Source organism: Scomber scombrus, chromosome 5 (assembly GCF_963691925.1).
Source record: "Scomber scombrus chromosome 5, fScoSco1.1, whole genome shotgun sequence".
NCBI classification, from domain to species: domain Eukaryota; kingdom Metazoa; phylum Chordata; class Actinopteri; order Scombriformes; family Scombridae; genus Scomber; species Scomber scombrus.
The window spans coordinates 376,916-402,458 of record NC_084974.1 but is presented as its reverse complement, the minus strand read 5'-3'; the positions used below and the strand labels follow the sequence as shown (position 1 = coordinate 402,458).

At 39.5% G+C, this 25,543-nt stretch overlaps 1 protein-coding gene across 1 annotated transcript in view; it reads left to right on the top strand.

Moving 5' to 3' along the window:
• fat3a (FAT atypical cadherin 3a) overlaps positions 1-25,543 on the top strand; it is a 174,857-nt gene that overhangs the window by 118,566 nt on the left and 30,748 nt on the right. The window contains exons 7-13 of the mRNA XM_062418455.1: positions 2,042-2,110; positions 9,063-9,202; positions 12,040-12,315; positions 15,710-15,920; positions 16,044-18,772; positions 18,879-20,250; positions 24,785-24,981. Of these exons, the coding sequence (XP_062274439.1) occupies positions 2,042-2,110; positions 9,063-9,202; positions 12,040-12,315; positions 15,710-15,920; positions 16,044-18,772; positions 18,879-20,250; positions 24,785-24,981 (4,994 nt within the window). The remainder of the gene's footprint in view (positions 1-2,041; positions 2,111-9,062; positions 9,203-12,039; positions 12,316-15,709; positions 15,921-16,043; positions 18,773-18,878; positions 20,251-24,784; positions 24,982-25,543) is intronic.

Here is a 25,543-nt window from a genome sequence, read left to right as displayed (position 1 = left end):
GGTGTGTGTTGGTGTATATGAGGTGCAGCTTAGGTACTGTGGGCTCGCTGCATGATCTGTTATGCTCTGCCCATCCCAGTCACCTTGGCAACAGCTTCTCCAGCTGCCAGGTCTGTCTGCCCTGTAGGAGCAAAGATAACGAAACTTTAGCCAGTCTATAGAGAAAAATACAGTTTGTGAATAGTCAATAGCGATATGGACTGAGTTCAAAATTAAATTTGAATAAAAGTATCTTTGTATGATTGTCATCCTGAAACTCTTATTTTTAATGACAGCATAACATCCCTCTATAAGTGGGACATTTCCAACATGGTTCACTTAAATCCCTTTGATTCATCAAAGTTCACTTTCACACACTTGAAAGGCTTAACCAGATTATGTCATGCTCAGCACACTAAGCTCAATTTATACGCATTATGTGCGGTGATGTTTCTGGTGTGCTAGAAGTGATTTAATAATTCTAATAATCAGCACTTTTGATTCTAATTCTAATAGTTTTTAATGACCTTTAATACTATATGTGCACTGACAGTTCACCAGCCATGATGCATGCACTGTGGGCTCCAGTTAGCCCAAGATAGATGGACAGCAGCGCCCAGGATGAACTGAGGTTTCCACAACGCACCATTCATCTTTCCTTTTGTTGTCACTGAGTAGTGACAGTCAGTGTGTATCCAGGTGGAGATACCTTCTGGCTTGTGCTTATGGCTCCCCATAACTCTGTCCATGTCTCCCTTTCTTTCGCTTCTCTTTCTCAACATCTCTCTCTCGCTCTCTCGCTCTCTCTCGCTCTCTCTCGCTCTCGCTCGCTCTCGCTCTCGCCCTCTCTCTCTCTCTCTCTCTCTCTTTCTCTGCAGGCATTCTCTCTCAGTTTTTCTTCAGGATTGCTTACTGGGTGCTCATCCTTTCTCTGGAATAACATATATTGTCTTTTTTTATAAACCTATATTAATTAGGCATTAAAATTCAAGTGGTTAATGTTTCTAATTAGTAGAAGTACAACAAATGTATACAAGGTTATTGTATCTATTATCCTACACTAGGTCAAAGTAACATACATATGAAATATAAATGTCTATTCATACATGCAAAATATAATCAGACCCTATAATATAAATATGAATAAATAACTGATGTTTGTGATTATTTACATATGTACATGTAACACATACAGTATATAAATTATGTAATTTACATTTACAGACAATACAATTCTAGAAACAGAAAAATAAGTCGACCTGAATATTGTTGAAAGACATCAGAGTGTTTGAGAAAATGTTCAGAGTATGAATATTAAATTAAGTCAATACAATAGGTGAAGCAAAACTACAGCACTGTAGCTCGTCATCTTGTCAAATCTTTTAAATGTACCTCACATTATATTACAAGATAAAGCAATAAATTACTGACAATTATGCACAAAAAGTAGAGTTCTCATAAATAGGTTTTCAGTGCAGTCAAGTTCATCCTGTCTCGACCTTCGGTTCAAAAGAACAGTTTTCATTTTACATGACCAGGATGTCTTTTTCAAAAATTGTAAATATAATTAATTTCAAGGATTACAAATACAACAAAAACAAACAAAAAAGGAGCCTAATGATGATACATGTATTTCAATGATCAATTATTCTGTTGAGATCACAATAAGAAAGATTTCTGTCTCGTGATTGTGAAACAATTATTTTGGATCTTTTTCACAAGAAAATATTTTCTGTCAGCAGCTTTAATTAAGTATCAGTATCAGTGTAGCAATACTGAAACAAAATAATTAGCCATGCTCCTGAGAAATTGTTGATATAATAATGCTAATAACACATGCTTCACTTAAAAATCTATTTATAATTATTGAAAAGTAGATACCATCCCATGTATAAATAGGTTCAGTACAATCTCAGCCAGTGGGAAGCAGTATCTGTCTCTGTCCTGTCTCATCATCTCCTCTCTCATCATATCATCCTCCTGTCCTCCTCCCTTGGGCCTGTGTGTCCTACCTGTCTCACCTTCTCTCTCCTCTCTCTCCTCAATGCTTCGTGCCTGGAAGGTCCCAGGTCTTTCCGTGAGATGTTCTATATTCTGCAGAGCGCTTGTGGCAGGAACTGTTCCTCAGAAGGTATCTCGCTTCCAATTCCCACTTCTGCTCTTTACTGTCTATTCTTCACTCCCTTTCCTTTCTTTTCCGCTTATTTTCCTTTTCCTGTTTCTTTTTTCATTGTCCACCCCTGTGCTTCTCATCAGTGCTACTCAAATCTTCCTTGTGATTGGTTGGTTGGACGTAGTTGACTGAGGGGAAAACCACACAAAAGCTCAGGCTGAGTGGATGTGTGTATTTGTTTGTGTTTATCCTGTTATTCTGTGTGTGTGTGTGTGTGTGTGTGTGTGTGTGTGTGTGTGTGTGTGTGTGTGTGTGTGTGTGTGTGTGTGTGTGTGTGTGTGTGTGTGTGTGTTTCACATGATTAATTTAACGGATGAAGGTTTGGTAAAAAGGTATCACAACCATTTTGGCTGCTCCCATGGCAACAACCCTCTAGTTACCTCGGTGACAACTCTGTCTAATGACCTGCTGTTAGCAGCACCTGTACACACAGTCCTTATGGAATTAATGCATGTAGCACTTTTCAAAGGCAGATTCACACATGCACACAAACCTCCCACTATCTGCTGACCCATTATCTAAACTAATGGCTGCACTAAGCTGTAGGGCAATAGGTTTGGGACTGAAGAAGCATAATCAGTATGAGCAACCAGCGCCAACACCCAGCCGGAAGTGTACAGAGCTCATCCCTCAATTATCAGCATGCAATGCTTAAAACCAGGCCCTCAGAACTCCTAGCTGCCAGCCAAGCAAGTGAGAAGTGACAATTTGAACTGTGTGAATGTATATATATATATATATATATATATATATATATATATATATATATATATATATATATGATGACATTATCTCCAACTTGACCATGTGTAACATTCAAGTGCTATTTACACATTAATGTAACTGTTATAGTGATCAAAAATAATATACAATAATAATAATAATATACTATTCAGAGTAGTCTCCATTATGACTACTCAATGGTGAGTGCTCCAAGTCTCCATAATGAGCACAGTCTGCTGAAGATGAATACTTCTATACATTTACCTCAGGTTTTGAATACAGTGCTTTCACTTGCTTCAATAAAGTGTCTGAATAGTTTGTTTGTCTCATATCAGTCCATGTTATTGTTCGTTATGACTCGACTTTTCCATGGCCATGGAATATACTCAGTTCTGATTGGCTGGCAAGCAAGGCTGGCAGAAGAGAGAAGAAAAAAGTCACAAACATTTCTATTTTTGTCTGCTTGTCGATGACAGCGGTGTGTCCATAGCCAGCTCTGTTATTACCCTTCATCATATTTCCTGTTTCTCTGCTTCCTGTCACTAACATAGCAGTGCAGGGTAAGGTGAGACATCACCATCTTCTGTGGCAAGACAAAACTGTCCAGTTGAGCTAATGAGCATAAACTCAGCTTTAGAAAAGCAGTGGAAAGTAATTTTAGAGAAGAGCAGAGGGTTGGATTCTCTCTCTCTGTAATTTGGTGTTGGCCAAAGGCTCTTTCCAGCCTCAGTGGAAATCTTGCCAAAACCTCTTCTTCCACATGTCCTAAATGAGGATGATTATATTGGATGGCAGACATGGCTGTTTGAACCTGCCTGTGATCACAATATGGTTTAGCATCTTTTTCTCTCATGAACTGATCATTAATATGTCTTGCTGCACACAGCAAACAGCTAAACCCAGGCTACAGAACATACTGCGAGGCACAGGCTACGTCAGCCATGCGCAATTCCTGTAACCACACCTTCAGAACCTGAATGACACATTGACTCCTGTAGTCCAATACTAACTTTACATTATTTACTGACATTGAGCTGTAAGTAGATAATGTTTTAATGTGGGACTCTGCCTCCTTTTTAAAGGTACAAAAGGAAGGTTTAGTTTTTAACACTTTACATTTATGAATATAATACTTGGCCAGGAATATGATGAGATTACATAAATAATACATTATTCAAACAAAGTACAAAGGCATCATAGATATGGTCCAATATAAAACGACAGATGCCTTGCCACAGACTCCGAGTTTGTTCACAAGTCCAAAATAAATGGAAGACAGTCTCTGGGTGCATGTTACAAAAAGTGCAAGATACATCAATGTCCTTCTTGAATCTTACTAGAAATGACTTGACAGGATAATAGCGATGAATGATCTTAAAAGAAATGTCTTTAACTTTGTTAACCAGTAGATATCTATGTAGCGAAATCATGGATATTAAAAGATATTAAAATAGCTTTCGTAATCTAATCAGGGCACCACCTTCACCTAAGAAGGAAAAAGACTTTACTTAATTGGTTGTTTGTTTAATTAGCCAATTAATAAATAAATAAATCATAATTAATAAATCAATACATTTCTGAATCAGTCAAATATCTAAAGTTCATGAATTCTCCGGCGTCAGGGACCGTCTTGATATTCACTCCAAATCAATACACACACACACACACACACACACACACACGATCGACTATGATTACATGGGTTTTATTAACTAACAGTGATAAACATACAATAAAAGCAAATTGTGAATAATGGACAAAACAAAAGTAATAAACAAATGAATATATGGTTCTAATGAATGAAAGATGATGATGAACGGTGGAATCAAACAGAGGTTTTAGGTCCTGTGGTAATGATATTCAAAGGGGATTAAAAGTAAGGAATACGTTAAGCTTACCTCAGTTACGCTCACAACTTAACACTAGCTCGATTAAAATGAGAGAGGAGATGAACCGTCAGCAAAACTAAAGGAAGTTACTTAAAGAATAAACATTTAGAAGAGTTAAAAATGAAGAGAAATTAAGAGAGAAGAAGCTAAGACTAAGAGGTTAAGAGGAGAGTAGTTTAAGGCAACATACTTAAGAGAAGAGCTAAAGAAGAGAGAGAATTTGTGTCTCAAGCTGTTTTTGTGCCAAGGGGCGGGGTCTGGGTGTTCCAGGGTTGGCCTCACCCTAAACCAATCAAATGGCTCCTTCTACTAAAATGAATTACTTTTAGGAGGGCACTAAATAACTAACGGATTAATCAATTCATTCATTCATTAGTCTGTTGACGCAATCCATTCAACATCATCGTTCACATTTGAGTATTTCATCCTGTATAGCATATCATTCATTTTAATACAGACACAAATACTTGAGTTATATCAGTATTACTGGAGGATCAGATAAAAACCATCAGGAGTAAACAATGAACTAACTTGTTGAATGAATGTAAAAAGGCTGTTAAAGTCAACTAAAGTAAAGACAGTATCAATGTGTATCTCATTTACTCAGGTACTTCGTGTAGTATACATTTATATATCTTTACTTTATTTCATTCATATTTGGTGAGTTAATGCATCTTGATCTTAACAGTAGGTGTTTTGACAGTGGTAATATTTAAAGGTTTGTTCCTTGAGACTTTATTCTTATAACATCATGATCAACCTGAGAATTGTTTTAAACACATTTTTAATCAGAGAGTCAGAAAAACACTTTTGTTGCATGGAATGGCAGACAGAGAGGGGGGCTTCTGCCATTTGTCAACAGAGCGGAGGGGTTGAGCTGAGAGTTCAGTCAAAAGTGAATATGTTGTAAATTCTATGTCATTGTTATTCTGAGACGACAGTAAGTGGGGTCTTCTTTGATGTCTCAGAAATTTTACAAACCCCAATCTCTGTCTTTTATGAGGGTGTGAAATCTTAATCCTCTGATTTGGGTCTGCAGACGCTTACCAGATGTTGATTCAGTCCTGTGGTTAGAAAGTCCCTTTGTTCTGCTGGGGGACCAACAGATAGGGATCTTACTCTGAAAAACAGACCCCCATGTATGGCTACATCTATTAGGAAGAGACCATATTTTTTCCCAGCATAAGTTCTGTACAAGCCTATTTCAGGCTGCAATTACATATGAGACAGAGATACAATCAGTTTGGAATAAGGTGCAGATTTCTTTGTTATTTTTACAGGACGCTGGTTGAAAACATATTTTCCCTATAGGTGTGTCAACTGGATCAAGCAAAGGTATAATCCTTATAGAGCATAACAACACTGGATGGAATGGCATCAAAATAACAGCAAATTCTTTAGGTGTCACAGGGATCTTATAATGTGTACAGCGTCATTGACTCTCCTCTGGGCTCTGATTGGTTGTTTTGATTCGTGTGCGGTGGATTCTAGCAAATCATTTTATGACCACTGGGTGGACCCAGAGACAGTGGATATTGTCACAGTTTATCTGTATCTTATTCTACTGTCAGATCATAATGACATTTCTAGCAAATATAATACAAACATAGTTACAGACTGCAGCTTTAATAGTCACAAGAACACAATAAGTCTCTTGGATTAGACACTTCACTTTCAAGTTTACAACTTCAGTCCAGTGTATTATTAATGTTGTCTAGGAACTAAATAGACAAGTGCAGATTGATTACACTATTGATCTGGTGTTCATCCACAAGAAGCCTCATCTCTAAGCAGTGAAATAGATCAGTTGAGGAGTGTGTTTTTACAGCAGAGCTATTTTAAATAATATAGCCAAATATCACTGAAGTTGGAGGGTGCTGGGTTGTTCTTTACATTCTTTACATACAACAAACAGATAAGCAGAAGACATAAAGGGACATCTTGCTTTTCACAAACATATTCACATACAAACAACAACAACAAATACTACTACTACTACTAATGATAATAATAACAACAGTCAATAAGCCTGGGTTGAGTGGTGGTGGGCTGTGGTCTTAGCTGCTGCTGTGCTGAGTTTGGTGATTTATTAGACAGAGACACTGCCAGGGAATCTGTTTGAACCTGACACAGACCCACACACACACACACACACACACACACACTCACACCACCAACATAGACATCCACACAGACAGATAGTGATACATGCCCCCTTCTGTAACACACACAGCTCCCAACTTCTATCCGCTCCCAGTGTAGCTGAGATTAATTTAAATTAGTGTGGGTGGTGAGATGAGAATTAAAGCCTGATGTTTGTGTGGAAGCCATCACATCACATATTTTGATCATTAAAGGTACACTGTCAAGTTTTTGACCACAAATGGCTCCATGTTATGATTAATGGGCCCCCTGTTTGGTTTGTATCTCAGGCATGCATATCATAAATACACACAAATACAACGAAGATGGCAGATGAAGACTGTTAATGCAGTCATTTCACATGGCAAAATGACAGCCTGTTTTCATTTCCAGTCCAAGGAGACTTTCTTGAGTCCATCAGTAAAACATAAAAAACAGTGTTTAAGAAGCGCCTTTAATGATGTGAGACGTCCACATTAATGAACATCCTATAAACAGTGGTGTCAACTATGTGCTGCGCCCTCCACTGTTCTTTAGCTTTTGTCAGTCTGTAAGAAGAGTTGAGATTTCTTGTTGTTGTATCTATTCATACAGTCAAGTGCACTACATCACTTTCCCATTTTAGATGTGTTTCTTTGTGGTTTCATGGCATTCAGGCTGAACACTAACATCTGTCTGACACTCAGTGGGTGTAACTGCAGTGACTTGGAGTGGTTGTGGCTCAGGAGGTAGATCCACTAATCAGAATGTCAACTGTTTGATTACCAGCTCCTCCAGTCTGGCACAAAATTGCTCCCAGTGGCTGCACCAGTGGTGTGTGAGTGTATTAGTGCATTAGTTAAGATCTTGATGAGCAGATTGGCACCTTGCATGACAGCCTCTGCTACCAATGTATGAATGTGTGTGTGAATGGGTGAATGTGGACAGATTGTAAAAAGGCTTTGAGTAGTCAAAAGACAAGAAAGGTGCTATATAAATGCCTTGACTATGACTGTATCTGGACTGCTAATATGCAGCACCTGGTGGTTATTGGTGCACACTGAAGCTAGTGCTGAAATCAGTTGGATAAAATACAAGTTCCCCCTCCCTATTTGCTGTTGCAGGGCAACTTTATCGCAGGTACCATGACACATGAAACAAGTAACATCAGTGCTCAGCTCTCACTGGATACTTATTTTCTCATCTTGCTTACAGTTATAATGAGTTGAGAAAAGTTCAGAACTGCTGATGAAATAATCAACCTTCCATCCATTTGGATTGAAATATATTTGTGCTGCTGAGTGGAGTTAAGTCAAGTCGAATCAAGCGTGATTGGTAGTCAGCAGATGGTTGCTCCTTCACTGTTTTATTTTTTCTTGTTAAAAGGCTAAAAATGACCCTGATGATGTAACATTATTAACGCTCATGTCAGCAAGTCTCACCACACACACAGTTTCAATAAAGGAGTTTGAAGATGAAAGATTTCCTCTAAGCTAATCTATGTTTTGAAATGCAACACACACAGTTTACGGTTGGGTTTCAAATCATTATTAGTGAGCTGGCAGGAGATTCTGTGTTTGGGGCACATATAGGTGCTGGAACAACTTATGGGAGGGTATCTGTAATGAATAATGAATGCCACACATACAGTGCAATCTATAATAGAAACATGCACACACACACACACACACACACACACTTAGGTTGTATGTTGTTGCTGCTGCTTGCATGGCCAGTGCTCGTGCTTCATTGTGTTGCTGTGATCGTATGCTTTTTACTGTTGGTTTGCAGAGTGTGTGCAGCTGGTGCGTGTGTGTGTGAGACAGAGAGAGAAGCTGATCCCTGTCAGCCGCCATCCCTCCCCTCTTTACACCGCCACACCAACACAAATCAATGAAGGGTGTGTGTGAAGCAGTAGTCTCCAGTCATGTGCTGTCCACTGTAGCAACACATTTCACTTACTGAGATTATACTAGTTGTATGAAAATGTACTGTATGTTGAATATTAAAATACATGTATTTGCACATGACAGAAAATCACTGGTCCATAATAAAATTGTTGTGTGTGTGTGTGTGTGTGTGTGTGTGCTCTGATATATTCATCAGTTGGTGTGTGTCCAGTGTATGTCTGTATAATTGACACCTTCCTTCTGTCTGACATTCCTCCTGTGGAGCAGGTGGGAACAGTGACAGTGTGTTTGACATAGAGAAGGCTGTGGGCACCCTCATCATCGCCAAGCCTCTGGATGCCGAGCAGCGCTCCTTTTACAACCTGACGGTGCAGGCCACAGATGGCACCAACATTGCATACACACAGGTACCACATGATATTTATTTCACTAACCTTTAATTGTGAGGTGGTTTACAATTTTACCTTCTTACTTTTTTTGGATCAGTTGAAATTGTTGATGCACCAGATGCTATTTTGTTGCTCCAGTGAATTAATAGAGGTTGGCAATAGGGAAAAAAGAGGAAAATGCAGTAAACATGATCCTGTGTAACCAACACATTTTCCAACATGTCTCTGTAAGTGAGAAGTACTCTTGGAAGATGCAGATCCTCAAGTCATTTTTTAAGACAGAAAGACATTTTCCTGACTGGAGTAAGTTCAACAACTCTTTCCATGAATGAGGAACCATACAGGAGAAGAGTTTGGATTGAGATCCCCTGGCTCACAGTGGTGGGAGGAGTACCGTTAAAACTGGTGACATTGTAGCAATCATCACCTTTGCATATAAAATAATTTAAAATCTGTTTAATAAGCCCACATAAAAATGATTACAACAGAATCTCAGGGCACTTTTCACATACAGTAGGTACTCTGCACTCTACTCTTTAATTTACAGTGACCCAACATTCCCTCTTTAGCACTTGGTGACAGCAGCATGGAAAAACTCCCTTTTAACAGGAAGAACCCTCAAACATAACACATTAACATTAACAATAATAATAATAGTAATAATAGCAGGCTTTATCACAAAATAAAGTTTTACACCTATAAAACCTTATAATGTAATAACTTCCTGATAATGTATTTTTGTGTGTGTGTGTTCTTTTTTCTCCGACAAGTTAAACTGCTGTTCCTGCCTCTATTTTGTACAGAGTTAAGTCAGTATATTTTGCAGGGTGGCTCAGTGGTCCTGGGTTTGAAGTAGGGACTTGATTTTCTTGTTTGTTTCCTCCCACACCAAATGCATGTCACATCATCTGCCCGTGTCTTCAAGGCTTGATGTAAGCCCAAAATGTATGTGCAGACTCAACGCACAAACCATACTTCACATGTGAATATGTTTACCTATACAGAAAACTAATAGTATAAAAAGAACTGCATGTAGATGTTTTTTTGTAGTTTGAAGATAATGTACATGAAATTGTGTGCCTGTAATACATTTTAAGACAAGTCATAATAATGAAAACAATGCAAATCCTGATAAAGGCGAGTGTCAGATTCAGTCCCTACCCACTTGAAATGAACAAGGTCACTTTCTCACATGCTCCATTCCCACTGACATTGGTAAAATGTGGCTCCAACATGCACAGACACGGTTTTAAGGTCTTTGTCACAAATAAGGAACTCACTCTTCAAAGTGGAAAAATGTAACAGGACCATCTGACTGATATCTGTCAACATGACTGAAAGGTATTTGATTCAACTCAACACTGTATGTTTATTGAACTTTTTTCTGGAGTTAATTTGACTCAGTCAATGTTACATTTTCTCATGAAACAACTTTGAATATATCATTAAACTTGGTTTTGTCCCCAAACCCCGGAATACGGCTGTCCACTGCTTCCAGATACTAAATGTACATAATAGATGTGCTAAAATTTTCAGCAGTTTTGTGATGTGGCTTTCTTCACCAGATTTCCAATGCATCTTTTTCTCTATTTTTACCACAGCCTTTTTGATTGGTGCAGAATTAAAAATACTGTTTTTTATAAACATGTGACATGAATCACACCTCATCACCATCAAACTACTTTGATTTTATATGATCTCATATGAGGTTTAGTGTTGTGGTGCTATGAGTGGGTGATATTGCTGGGCTAATGATAAAGATAGGATATGGTAGAACAGAAGCTTAAGACACTTTTATGTCTGTCCTTTGTCATCCTTGTATGCCTCCTTTCCTCGCAACAGCTTGCCCATCACTTTGCCCAGACCTATTTCCTCTCACTCCTGGCAATGCCAGTTTTTGTCTGTACAGACTGCACCACACCCTGACCCTTTCATCCCCTGCTCAGCTCCACACTGTAGCAATAACTTGTATCTTGCAGCCCTGGCCTCCAGCCCTGACACCTCATTTGAACCAGGGTTGGCATCCTGCCACCTTTGCCCTGAAACTCTACCGTGGCCAGACAGCAACACTAACACTTTTTTTGTGTATTTGTTTGTTTTTGTTTTTTTAACAGCATTGGTACCATGATCAAGTGTAATTGATGAGCATCCTTCTCAAACCCACTTATCCATTTTGACACAACAATGGGGCAACTATTAAAAGTCTTTATTATTCTGTATATTTATATGACCATTATTGACTTTCTTCTCATTTATTTTGGTTTTCCTTTCCTATAATTCAGTCTACCCTCACTACTTTAATTTCCAGGCTTTCTGTCTCTTCTGTCTGCCTTTCTGCCTGTCTCTCTCTCCTCTCGTGTTTTCCTGACTCATGCTGGGCATTATCCACCAGTCCTCTGTGACTCAGGAACTTTCCATGAGTCATGACACTTACGAAACCACAAACACACCACATGGCTTCTCTGCAGTCTGCACAATGACACATTCCATCGAGTTCATTACTGTTCAACATATGTTCTGTTACACAATTCCATTAATTCATTAATTAATTATTAGTCAGTATAGCGCCTGCTATGAGGCATTTTGTAACACATTTATGTGTCAAAGCTCATCAGAATCAAACAGAATATATGAGTTTGCCTCTGCAACTGAATCCACTGATCACAGCAATTCCCCTGAATTAAATTTATTTTAGTCTGAAATGTTCTTGTTATGAACACAGGTGAGACTGAGCTCATTCTATTTTAAAGAAGGTACATTAGTTGGACATGTGTTGTTCCTGACAATTAGTCTAATTAATCTAGCCATGTCTCCTAAAAATTACCGCTTCTATTTTATTCTCCTTCATGATCCAGGTTCACATCACTGTTTTGGACAACAACGACAATGCTCCCATCTTCTCCCAGCCAACCTATGATGTAACCATTTCTGAGGACACACCACCTGACACAGAGGTGGTACAAGTTTTGGCATCTGACCGTGACGAGCATCACCGGCTGACCTACTCTTTGCAGAGTTCCATAGACCCCAGCAGCATGCGTTTGTTCCGCATCCACCCCTCCCTGGGCACTATCTACACTTCCCAGAGGCTAGACCATGAGGCTTGTGCCCAGCACATCCTCACCGTCATGGTAAGATATACTTTGGTCAAGACCTGCTGGTGATCAAAAGTTACAACATCCCTTTGACATATTCTGCCTCTTTGAACACACTAATTCTCATTGTATTCCTACTTTTAATCTCAGAGCTGGTTTGTAACTATAAGTGTTTACAGGCAGGGCAGTTTTTCTTGTATTGTTGTGTTAATAACACTACAGTCGTACATCAAGGTTATTCATTACCCTAGATCATAAAATCATGTTGATGGTTTCCAGACTGGCAAGAGCAACTGGCAATTAAAGCTGCAAGTTATAATTAGACATTATACTGGATAATACAGGTGTAACAATAAAACAACTTTTTTTGTTTTTACAAAAGAGTCTAACCTGTCCATATCTCCAGTAAATGTGTCTGCTGTGAGAGCAGTACAGTTTAAGCTTTAGGCTGTCTTTTCTTTGACTTCCTACTGTCAATTTTCTTCGACCAATGAAAGATGCATATTTTCTAAAAAAATATTCAAACAGTACAAAAAGGTTAATTAGAAGTCTTTCACCAAGCAACACAAACCAATCAAGAGGTGTTTTCAGTTAAATAGCAAAGCTCTGTCAAGAAACTTCAATAATCAAAGACGCAGGTCAAATATATGTAGCTCTTATACTGTCATTGGTTATTGACCTTGAGTGGTCAGAACCAGAGAGACCCTTTCAGAGTAAAACATTTTTCAGGCGGAAACAATTTCCAAGCCTTGTAGTCTCGTGTCTCGCAAGTAGAGCAGCAGGAGAGCCAGAGGCCAACTTCTTGTCTCTCACTATACCTGAGCTCATTATTTAGCAATTAACCTAATTACACTGAGCAGACAAGGAGTATCTACACGTTGTCAGAGTTAAGAGGATGATTTTGTTCAGACTTACCTATCCAGTGGTAAGCTACTATCTGTCCGCCCCCCGGAACCAAATCCGGAAGATGGTTCCACAGGAGAGGAGCCTGATAACTGAAGGCTCTGCCTCCCATTCTACTTTTAGAGATACTAGGAACCACAAGTAGGCCTGCGTTCTGGGAGCGCAGTGTTCTAGTAGGTACATAAGGTACTATGAGCTCTTTAAGATATGATGAAGCCTGACCATTAAGAGCTTTAAAAGTGAGGAGAAGGATTTTAAATTCTATTCTAGATTTAACAGGAAGCCAATGCAGCGAAGCTAAAATAGGAGTAATGTGATCTCTCTTTCTAGTTTTTGTCAGAACGCGTGCAGCTGCATTCTGGACCAGTTGGAGAGTCTTTAGTGATTTATTAGGACAGCCAGATAATAATGAATTACAATAATCCAGCCTAGAAGTAACAAATGTGTGGACTAGTTTTCAGCATCATTTTGAGACAGGATGTGTCTGATTTTTGAAATGTTACGTAGATGAAAAAAGTCATTCCTTGAAATTCGTTTTATGTGAGAATTGAAGGACAAATCCTGATCAAATATAACTCCTAGTTTTCTTACAGTGTTGCTGTAGGCCAGTGTAATGCCCTCCAGAGTGGTTATTTCATTAGATAATGTGTTTCTAAGGTGTTTGGGGCCAAGCACAATAGCTTCAGTTTTTTCTGAGTTTAGTAGCAGGAAGTTGCACGTCATCCAGGCCTTTATGTCTTTAATACATGTTTGTAGTTTAGTTAACTGGTTGGATTAATCTGGCTTTATTGAAATATGTAGTTGAGTATCGCCTGCATAACTATGAACATTTATTGCAGGGACGTCACTAGGATTTTACGTTAAGCATAGCTCGCACATTTTTTTCGTATACAAAAATAAAATCTTTGGGATATACAGATCTCTATGAGCGATGTGCCACGCTCACAGTATACCATAACCAGGTGCTAAGAGATGGCATAGTGAAATTTGACGAACACACATCAGTAGTGTAGTATACATAGGTATTACACCTACCCACTAGAAAAGGTCCCGAATTTACTTGCGCAATCATATGTATCAACATTAAGTACTAGACAGAGATATGTTCTGACATACTGATATCTTTTAGCATTTTGTGAACGGACGCAAAAGCTCATCGATCACAATGCAAGCATCAGGCACCCAACGTCTTGCATTCTGTCACTTTCCTGCAATTTAAGGTATTCTCTGAACTATATTATATAGTAATTAGTAGTTTTATTCTCTGAACTACAGTCATCTGCAACTTCATTAGGAACACATGTGCAATATAATTCAATCCAATACAACAGCTCTGCTATAAATTCTGCCCTTTTTTTAGAAGTTTATACATTTTCAGCCTTTGTTGACATTGTCAAAAAAAGAGATCATTCTACTTTGTTTATTACTGAGGTCATACTAAGTGGTGGTGGTGTACTTGGGTGCATTACATTGCACCCTAATACACCACAATCACTAAATAATAAACATAAAGCAAAATATTCACCTTCTTGTCAAAAAATGTAGTATAAGCTTCATAAATGTAGATTTAGAGCTGTTTCATTGGATTGAATTAGATTGCACAGGTTAGGCCATTGAGTATCTTATGTAGTGAAGTTATTCTCTAAACTATATTTTATAGTTATTACAAGTTATATAGTATTATACAGTTAAGTAGTTATATTCAGTTTCAGTAGCAATAGCATCACGTTTTTGTTGAATGCCTCACTCTTTCTCTGCAGGACTGCTGAATGAGAAACATCTGAGTGACTTAATATTGGCGTTTTGTAACATCAGCTGATGAAACGCGCAGCACCGCAGCATTTTACACATTGCGGCGTTAATATCACCTGTTTAGTTGGACCAGTCGTACTGCAGTAAGCACCGCTGCAGACATTGGTTGAACATTAATATACATCGCTGTACATTTTTTGAAGGCGTTAGGTAAGTCGTCAAGCGTGTGTTGCTTAGACGGCCGCCTAAACTGGAAAGTGCTGTGGGAAACCCTGAATGGTTTTGGGGGGCTTTAGAACATTTTAGGGAGGCTTAAGCCCCCCCAAAATTGGCCTAACGATGTCCATGATTTATTGAGTGTTTTTGAATAACATTACCTAAAGGAAGCATATATAAGGTGAATAGTATTGGCCCAAGCACTGAACCCTGAGGAACTCTGTGTCTAACTTTTGTTTGCATGGAGGATTTATCATTAACATTTACAAACTGAAATCGATCTGATAGATAGGACTATAACCAGTTTAATGTAGTTCCTTTAATGCCAATTAAATGTTCAAGACTCTATAAGAAGATTTGATGATCAATGGTGATGACCATTAAGGATGATGATGATGATGATGAGGATTTCAATACTTGTAGTCACAAAAGCCATTACATTGTGATATTGAAAAGTTTTCAAAGACTCAAATTCACCCCCTCTTTTCTTATACTGAAGAGATCAAACTTGTGAGCTCCAACATTGACAATAACCTTTTAACTTTTTTTCTCTCGATAGGTGAAGGACCAAGAGTTCCCCTACAGAAAGAACCTGGCTCGTGTGCTGGTAGAAGTAGAAGATATAAACGACCACGTACCCATCTTTACCAGTGCACTATATGAAGGCTCAGTCTATGAGTCAGCGGCAGTGGGATCAGCTGTAGTCCAGGTCACTGCCCTGGACAAAGACAAAGGCGAGAACGCAGAGCTACACTATTTTATTGAAGCAGGTGGGCACCCTTGACAACTAAATGCTTACTCTTGTATGTTTAAATGTTTATTCCCTTTAGGTAATTGACTGTAAAATATTGACTAAATTGATAACTTTTTTATGTTTCTTTTTTATTTTCCAGGAAACACTGGAAATGCATTCTATATTGAGCCAGTTTTGGGTATCATCACTGTTGCACGTGACCTGGACTTGTCCAGCATAGGCCATTATGTACTCACTGTCAGAGTCACAGATAATGGCTCCCCTGTTCTGTCCACCACTACCATTGTGCGTATTGCTGTCACCCTGTCTGACAACGCCAGTCCAAAGTTCCCCCAGCCCGAGTACCAAGCTGACATCACAGAGAATGCAGTGGTTGGGACCTCCGTCACAACAGTCAGTGCAGTCAGCCAGTCCACCCTCACTTATGATATTAAGCAGGGCAACGCTGATCGTGTACTCCAGATTAATCAGTACAGTGGAGTGATTACAACTCAAAAGCCTCTAGACTACGAGACAACAGCATCTTACACCCTCATAGTCCAGGCTACCAACATGGCTGGCATGGCCTCCAATGCTACCCTTATAATCCAGGTAACGGATCAAAATGACAACCCACCAGTGTTTCAGCAGCTTCATTATCATGGTAGCATCAGCGAGGCTGCACCAGTCAACAGTGTGGTCTTAAACTCAGATAACTCACCTCTAGTAATCAAGGCCACTGATGCTGACCGCAACCAGAATGCTCTATTAGTATACCAGATTGTTGAGGACACTGCAAAAGCATTCTTTACAGTGGACTCAGGTACTGGCTCCATCAGAACCATTGCTAATCTAGACCATGAGACATTTGCTACCTTCCGCTTCCATGTACATGTGAGGGACAATGGCAGGCCACAGTTGACAGCAGACAGTCCAACTGAAGTCACGATACAAGTGATTGACACAAATGATTCACCACCTTGCTTCACCCAGAATGCCTATGAAACAGTACTGCTTCTTCCCACATATGTAGGAGTAGAAGCTCTGCAGGTTTCAGCCATAGACCCTGACAGAGATGTCCCCACAGAACTTACCTACTCTCTAACCGATGGAGCACTGGGGCATTTTGCCATTAAACTTTCTAATGGTGTCATAATTGTCAAAAATAACAACTTTTCCAAGGAACGTTTCCGTTTCAGCGTCAAAGTCTCAGATGGGAAATTCTCCAGCACAGCTCTGGTGACCATTCTTGTACGAGAAGCTCTAGACTCTGGTCTCAGCTTCACCCATAGCCTTTACTCCTCCTCTATTCAAGAGAATGTATCAAATATCACCAAAGTGGCTGTAGTTAATGCTGTGGGAAACCGTCTTAATGAACCCTTGAAGTATACCTTATTAAATGCTGGTACACGCTTTAAAATGCGTCCAACTTCTGGTGTGATCCAAACCACGGGTATACCCTTTGACCGTGAGGAGCAGGAGTTCTATGAACTGGTTGTCGAGGCAAGAAGGGAGCATGATCGTCTGCATGTGGCCAGAGTTATAGTTAGAGTCCAGGTGGAGGACATCAATGATAATGCCCCTGTGTTTGTTGGACTGCCTTATTATGCAGCTGTCCAAGTAGAAGCTGAACCTGGGTCACCCATTTTCAGGGTCATGTCAGTAGATGGTGACAAAGGGATTAATGGAGAGGTGTCTTATTATCTCAAGGATGACCATGGTCACTTTGAGATTAACCGTCAAACAGGCAGTATCAGCCTCAAGAGGCCCTTTGAGTCTGACTTGTCCAATATGGAATACCAGATGGTGATATATGCCAGAGATGGTGGTTTTCCACCTCTCTCATCTACTATTGAGTTCCCCATCACTGTAGTCAACAAAGCCATGCCTGTTTTTGACAAATCATTTTATTCCGTTTCAGTAAATGAGGATGTGGCTGTGCACACACCTATCCTCGGTATCAATGCAACTAGTCCAGAAGGTCAGAATATCATCTACACTATTGTTGATGGAGATCTCTCTCTTCAGTTTGACATTGGTTTTGATACTGGAGTCATAAGTGTCATCCACTGCTTGGACTATGAAGTAGCATCGTCTTACCACCTGACCATCAGAGCAACAGACTTTTTGACTGGTGCCCGTGCTGAGGTTGATGTAGATGTGTTTGTTCAGGATGTAAATGACAACCTACCTATCTTCCAGAAAATGTCCTACAGGGTAGTTTTGTCTGAAACAGCCATGATTGGAACTCCAGCTCTTCAGGTTATTGCCACTGACAAAGACTCAGAGAAAAACGGTGTTGTCCGTTATCAGATCTTCTCAGATGCACATAACAGCACAGACTACTTTCACATTGATAGTAGCAGCGGATTAATCTTGACTGCACGTATGCTAGACCATGAACTAGTCCAGAAGTATGACTTCATCGTCAGGGCCACTGATAATGGCTTCCCACCCTTGAGTAGTGAAGTGTCAGTCATAGTTGTGGTGAATGACATGAATGACAATCCTCCCATTTTTAATCAGCTGCTCTATGAAGCATATGTGAATGAGTTAGCACCAAGGGATCACTTTGTAACCTGTGTCCAAGCCTCGGATGCTGATAGCTCGGATTTTGACAAGCTGGAATACAGCATTTTGTCAGGGAATGAAAGGATGAACTTTGTGATGGACAAGAAGACAGGAATCATCACATTGTCCAGCCACCGGAAACAAAGAATGGAGCCCATCTACAGCCTTAATGTTTCAGTGTCTGATGGGGTTTTCACCAGTACTGCACAGGTGCATGTTAAGGTGTTGGGGGCCAACCTGTATAGTCCAGTGTTTGGGCAGAATACATATGAGGCAGAGCTGAGAGAGAATGTTGCTGTGGGAACCAAAGTTATACAGGTAAGTGCTGTTGAGATTCATTGCGTGACCTCAATAATGTGTTACTTTAATTATAAAATACTTGTTACTTTTTTTTTTGACTGATTGATTTTTTTATTCATTCCAGGTGAAGGCAACTGATGCAGACCCTGGAGTGTTCGGTCACATCACTTATTCCTTTGTTAATGATGTGGGCAAGGACCAGTTTAGCATTGACACAAATGGTCAAATCATCACCGTAGAAAAGCTTGATCGTGAGGATCCCACCAATAAGGACATCATTCTGACAGTGGCAGCCCAGGACTCAGGTGGACGTGTTTCTTACTGTACAGTACAGGTTACCCTTTTAGATGATAATGATAATGTACCACGTTTCCATGCCACAGAATACAGAGCATCAGTCAAATCTGATGTGGCTAAAGGTTTTTTGGTGACACAGATTCAGGCTTATGATCCTGATGATGGCACTAATGCCAAAGTGATATATTCACTCTACAGTGAGGCACATGTTCCTGTGGTAGACATTTTGGAAATAGACCCTGACAATGGCTGGATGGTGACTAAAGGCAGCTTCAGCCACTTGAGGAATTCAGTGTTATCTTTTTTTGTGAAAGCTGTTGATGGAGGCAATCCAGTCCGCCACTCTCTAGTGTCTGTCTACATCCATGTTCTTTCGCCAGATGCCTTCATTCCGTCTTTCAGCCAACATCAGTACTTATTTAGTATCCAAGAAGACACCCCCATAGGATCAGCCATAGGGACAGTACGCCTCAACACTATTCCTGGATATGTCTCACGCACTGCTAACTTTGCCCTGGTTAATGGAGAGACTGGAGGAAACAACCAAGATGTGGTGTTTGTGATAGAAAAAGATACAGGTGTGATCAAACTTGATAAGCCCTTGGACCATGAGATTATCAAAGGTTACCACTTCAAAGTCACTGCCACTGTACAACAGGCTAAACTAGATTCTGTGACTTCTATTGATGTTGAGGTCAAAGTTTTGGATCTAAATGATAACAAACCAGCCTTTGAGACCAACTCCTATGAAGCCACAGTCATGGAGGGAATGTCAATTGGAACCAGAATCATTCAAGTCCAAGCTCTAGATCCAGACTCCGGGGCCAATGGCCAGGTAACATACAGTTTGGGGGCATTCATTCAGTCAGAAGGGGATTCAGACACTCTTGTTGGCACCTTCAGCATTGATAGCAACACAGGTTGGATCTCCACCCACAAGGACCTAAACCATGAATCCAATCCATCCTACACATTCACAGTGGTAGCCTCAGACCTTGGCGAAACCGTATCTCTTTCTAGTACCACCACTGTGACAGTGGCGGTGTCAGACATCAATGATAATCCTCCCAGGTTCCTGGAGAAAAATTACTTTGGTTCAGTTCAGGAGAGTGACCCACCGGGCGAGGTGGTGGCTGTGCTGAACACCAGAGATGATGACAGCTCTGCTGTTAACCGACAAGTCAGCTACCACATCACTGGTGAGTGCTATGTTTTTGGATGCTATTGTATTGAAACATATATATTGAAAGTGCCAGAAAATATATACGTTGATATGGGAGGATTATGTGATGTTCATTGACAATGTGTCGCTTTCTAGAATATCTGTGCATGGTAAGTAAGGCATGGTTAAGATTAGGGACAGATTGTGGTTATGGCAAGCTAACTGCTGTTATGGTATGCTTAGGAGTGGGAAACTAAAATTTAGTGATGGTCAGACTTCTGTAAAGCTCTTTGATTGGTTATCAACAGACATGCCACATCCTCATTCAGCACCTCCAAAACTTTAATTTCCCCCTCACTACATAAAGGACACACTACTTCCTGTATTGGCACTTGAAGTTGAGACAGACAGACAGACAGACAGACAGACAGACAGACAGACAGACAGACAGACAGACAGACAGACAGAGATAGTAGGCTATATATTTTGGCCTGTCTGTCAGCTGTCAATCTACCGTTGTGTGTATTTTCGTGTTTTACTCAAGATACAGCAGTCCTCAGACTTATTAGTATTCGGAATCTCCAAACAATTACTACAGCTGTGAATAAACATTAGGAGACAAGTTGTACACTGAATCAAAGGCATTGTTCAGTGTAAAAATCACTCTGGTATGGTTGCTTTGAAAGGATGTGTGCATACATGCCACAATTCCAAGTGTGACTGAGAAACAGGCATTGAAATTTGATAACATTTTCATGGCTGAGTAGTATTCAACAGCCCGTGACATTTACACAGTAATTAGCGTAAAAGTAAAAAAAAGACTGCTTCACATCTGAAGAAAGATGCAGTGATGTATCTTTTGTTTCCTGAAAAGATTAAAATTCATAGTGCTGAATTAAAAAAAAAAAAATTGTGCAAGATAAATACAAATAGGACCAGACAATAACCTAGACAAAACAACAACATGAATACAAAATAAATAAATAAACAACATTTTGCCTTAATACAAAATGCATGTGTGCAGGTGTATGTTTGTGTTAAAGTGGGTAGGTGAGGTGTGTGTATGTTCCTCAATCATGTAATATTTATAGTATTCTGCTAGAAATCCACCCAGTCCAAGTGGTTTGTTATGTGGCATTTGATGTAGGGTTCTTTGAGTTCTGCGAGATTGGTGCATCTAAACTATCAGCTAGTTCTTTGGATAATGTGCATAGGTCCAAGTTGTTTAGGCAAAACCCCTGTTTTGTTGCTTATTTAAATTGTTGGATTAAGAATTGTGTTGTTGTTTGTTTTAGTTTGTTTTTGTCTGTCATATTGTTGGATTGTTGGGATTTGAGGTTACTAAATCCCATTTTTTATTTATTTTGTAGGATTATTGGAGTTAAGGTCTGTAAATTGTTTAATCCCTTGTCTTCAACTATTTACCAGTTTTTGCTGTGCAATGAATAGGATTTGATTTTCCCTCTGGTAAATGGACTGTACTTATAGCGCTTTGCTAGTCGTTTTGAACACTCAAAGCACTTTTACACTACATGTCTCACTCACTCATTCACACACATTCATACACTGATGGCAGGAGCTAGCACACAGGGTACCAACCTGCTCATCAGAGGGAAACTAACTATTCATACACATTCATACACCGTTGGCACAGCAACGGGAGCAATTTGGGTTTAAGTATCTTGCCCAAGGACACATCGACATGTGGACTGGAGGAGCCGGAAATAGAACCGCCAATCTTCCAATTGGTGGACGACAGCTCTACCTCCTGAGCCACAATCATAGTAATGACCATTTCCGGACACTTTTTCATCTCCATAAAGGATACCCACTCTTCAGCTATCAAATATAATAATATTAAAGTAATGATGTTTTGGTTTGCCATCTCATGGGGCGTTCTATGTTCTAGGTTTAATGTTCACGGTGAGAAAGACAACAGCATGATTGCTGATGGTGATAATAATGATGTTGAGGAGGTTATATTTTGTATAGAATGCTGTAGTATTTTTGCATAATATCTGTGTAGATGAGTTTCAGTGGACCTGCTGTGGCAGTGGAGGTTAACAATAGGTAGATAAAGCCTCAAGTCCCTAAACAAAAACGTACACACACGCCACTTGGTGTTTGTGCATTAATGCACAATAAAGACACAGATTAATGCTAGATCTGCATGCTCATCCATCAGTATGAGGATGATTAAACAGACCTCCAGTCCCACAGAGTATATAGACATCTGCCTACAGCACCATGTTCAACAGCACCCTGACAGCAGTTTCAATATGTGTAAGGTAGATTTAATTTCTACGACACTCACTGCTACTGTTTAAGTATAGCAATGGCCAGCATTCTACAGCATGTCTCTCTGTAACATGACCTCTATACGCAGTTTCTCAGTTGCTGTTGAATGTTGCAGTTAGGGATGGGTGGACAAAATAATGTTCGTATAGCAAACATCTAAAAAATTTGAAAACATAACCTTTGACAAAGCTATGTAATTCTTGAGAAAGTCTCTTTTCCTTCCCTTGTTACCAGGTTGCAATTTGCAATTTGCAATTGCCCAATTGGGTTGCAATTACGGAGAAAAATGATTGATGTTCTAGATTCTAAACCAACAGGATCCATGTTGAAGCTATGCTAATCATTCCATGTATGTGAATGGAGAATGCTAAAACCATTAGTGCCATACTTCGGGAGGTACAGTTAAATACAAATACATATTTGGGAGTTCTGATCTATTTTGCTCAAGCTTTCTATTCAACTAAGGCCCATTTGATTGATAGTGTTGGTAGTGTATTCCATAACAGCAAAACATTTTAGTGATTGAATGGAAAATAAAGATAAAGTTAAACTTTTTTATTGATCCCACAGTGGGGAAAATTCACCACTACAGCAGCTCAAAAACATATGTATACAACAACAATAAAATTAAAAACTAAAAAAGGACCTTAAAGTGCAATTATAGGGCAGCATTGTACAGTCTGACTGCAGTGGGAATGAAGGACCTGCGGAAGCGCTCCTTCTTACACTTGGGGTGTATGAGGGGTGGATAACCACAGAGATGATGGTGGTGGTGGTAGGGAGAGTGAGAGTGAGAGCCACAGGTATGGTGTTGGTGTTCATTGAGCTGAACATGAGCTGTCAATCAAACATGATCTGATCACGCCCCAACAATCCTGAGAAATTGTTTGGCCAGCCAAATAAACTTTTTTTTCATTGGGGTTTTCTAGTATTTATTTAACATTTATTTTCAATCAGATTTTTTTGGAAGCTTAATGAGACACTCAACATTGTTATCATATACCGGTTTATGCATTTTTACTATTTCAAGCCACATTTCCTTTAATGCATTAAAGGCTTTAATGCTGTGGTATATATTTGTATTATTATATATTGGTCTCACACATGGTGGTCTTACTAGTAGGTGTGTCCCACATCTGAAGGATTAACAATAAGAACACTTCATTCAGGCTCAACACACTTTTGTCCTAATAGTGCTCAGAGCAGCAATCAGAGCCAAGTGTATCTCACAATTTACCATGATATACTTCACCACACCAGAACAGTTGTTGACAGTAATCCACCTACATGCTGGTTTAATGATTGCAATAATCCAAAAACACAAAGAAGTTGTGTATATATATATATATATCAATATTATTAATACATTTTGAGTCACCAAAGTTTTGGGGACTTACCTTGGATGCCTGAGAAGGTTGGGTGTAAATATTCTTTATTTTGAAAGACATGTTAAATGGGTTGACAGCCACCCAGTGTTATGGTCCAACCTTCATCCGTGCTGCAACATGGTTATGTCCCTCATAAAGCAGCCATTTTCTGTAATTACTGAGTTTTCATCAAACAGTTACTTCTGGTGACACCTGTTTTTGTCAAGCACCACAGATCAAGGTCATATTTCCCTCCATTACAAGTTATTTTGAAAATAGCAGGATCTTCATAACATAATTATTCACAAGAAGGATGGTAAATCCCAATGATCCTAACCTTTCCTTTTGCGATCCCAATAAGATCCCAAGATGCCAAATTATTTTGATATCAATAACCCTATGGTCTTTCTTCAAGCAACACCCTCAGGTGTTCTGTTCTTCTTGCTTACTATAGTTTTCCTTTTTGGTTTATTTCATGATGCCTCATTACATTAGCTGCACTTCACAGCTGACACCCAAACAATCCAGAAAGTGTCAGCCCTACATGATTCATATTAAACTGAATAATAGACAACATTTATATATATCATCATACATGTAATCAGGTTGGTACCTGACCCTATCCATATTCATCATAGGTTTGCATATTTTGTCCTCCTGCTACAACTCAAAATGGCGCAATGATGTAAGGAGGTTTACAGGAGATAATGGATACAGACTGAGTAAGAGAGGATTATTTCCCCTTGATAAATTAGTCCAATGGTAATCTGTGCAGGACTCTTCTTGCTGACCTGTCAGAGTCTAATCTGCTGAATACATAATAAATGAACAGAAAGAGGCAGAAAACTACTCCAATACTAACTATATTCCTCTGTTTTTCTGTCTGTCTATTTGTGTGTTGTCCAGGAGGGAACTATCGCGGTGTGTTTGCTCTGGGTCTGGTTCAGGGTGAATGGAAGATGTATGTGAAGGGGCCACTGGACAGGGAGGAACGCAACCTCTACATCATCAATGTCACTGCAAGTGATGGACTCTTTGTTTCCCAGGCAATGGTGGAGGTGACCGTGATGGACACCAATGACAACAGCCCCATCTTTGACCAGGTGAGGAATAACATTGTTTTTGCTCTTTTTAAAGGACAGATACAACTACCAGGACACTTGGGCATAAGGCAATCCGTTTTATATGCATTGACAGCTTACAACATTCTTTTGATTGAGCTAAATGTAAATGTAATGGACTAGCTGTGTGCACATCCAAAAAACTTTAGTGGGATAGGTGCTGGATACAAAAAACAATTGAACAAAGAGTACCTGCGCACTGAGTCAGTGCTCAGTAGTGGGGATGGAACTGGACAGTGTGGAGGCAGTGATAGAGAAGAAGATGAGAGGAAAGCTGGAAACTATCATGGACAATCCCTCTCATCCTCTCTATGTCTAGCTGAGGCAGCTCAGGAGCACGTTCAGCCACAGACTCATACAGCCATGTGCTTCAAAGCGCTTGGGGGTCTCTTTCATACCATCAGACTGTATAACACCACTGCTACCAGTACCTCCCACTCCCACTAATGTTTTGTATATTTGTATATAATACCTTGAGATGGTTTTGAGATAGTTTTATTGTTTATTTTATTTTATTTTTATTTTATTTTATTTTTACCTGGAA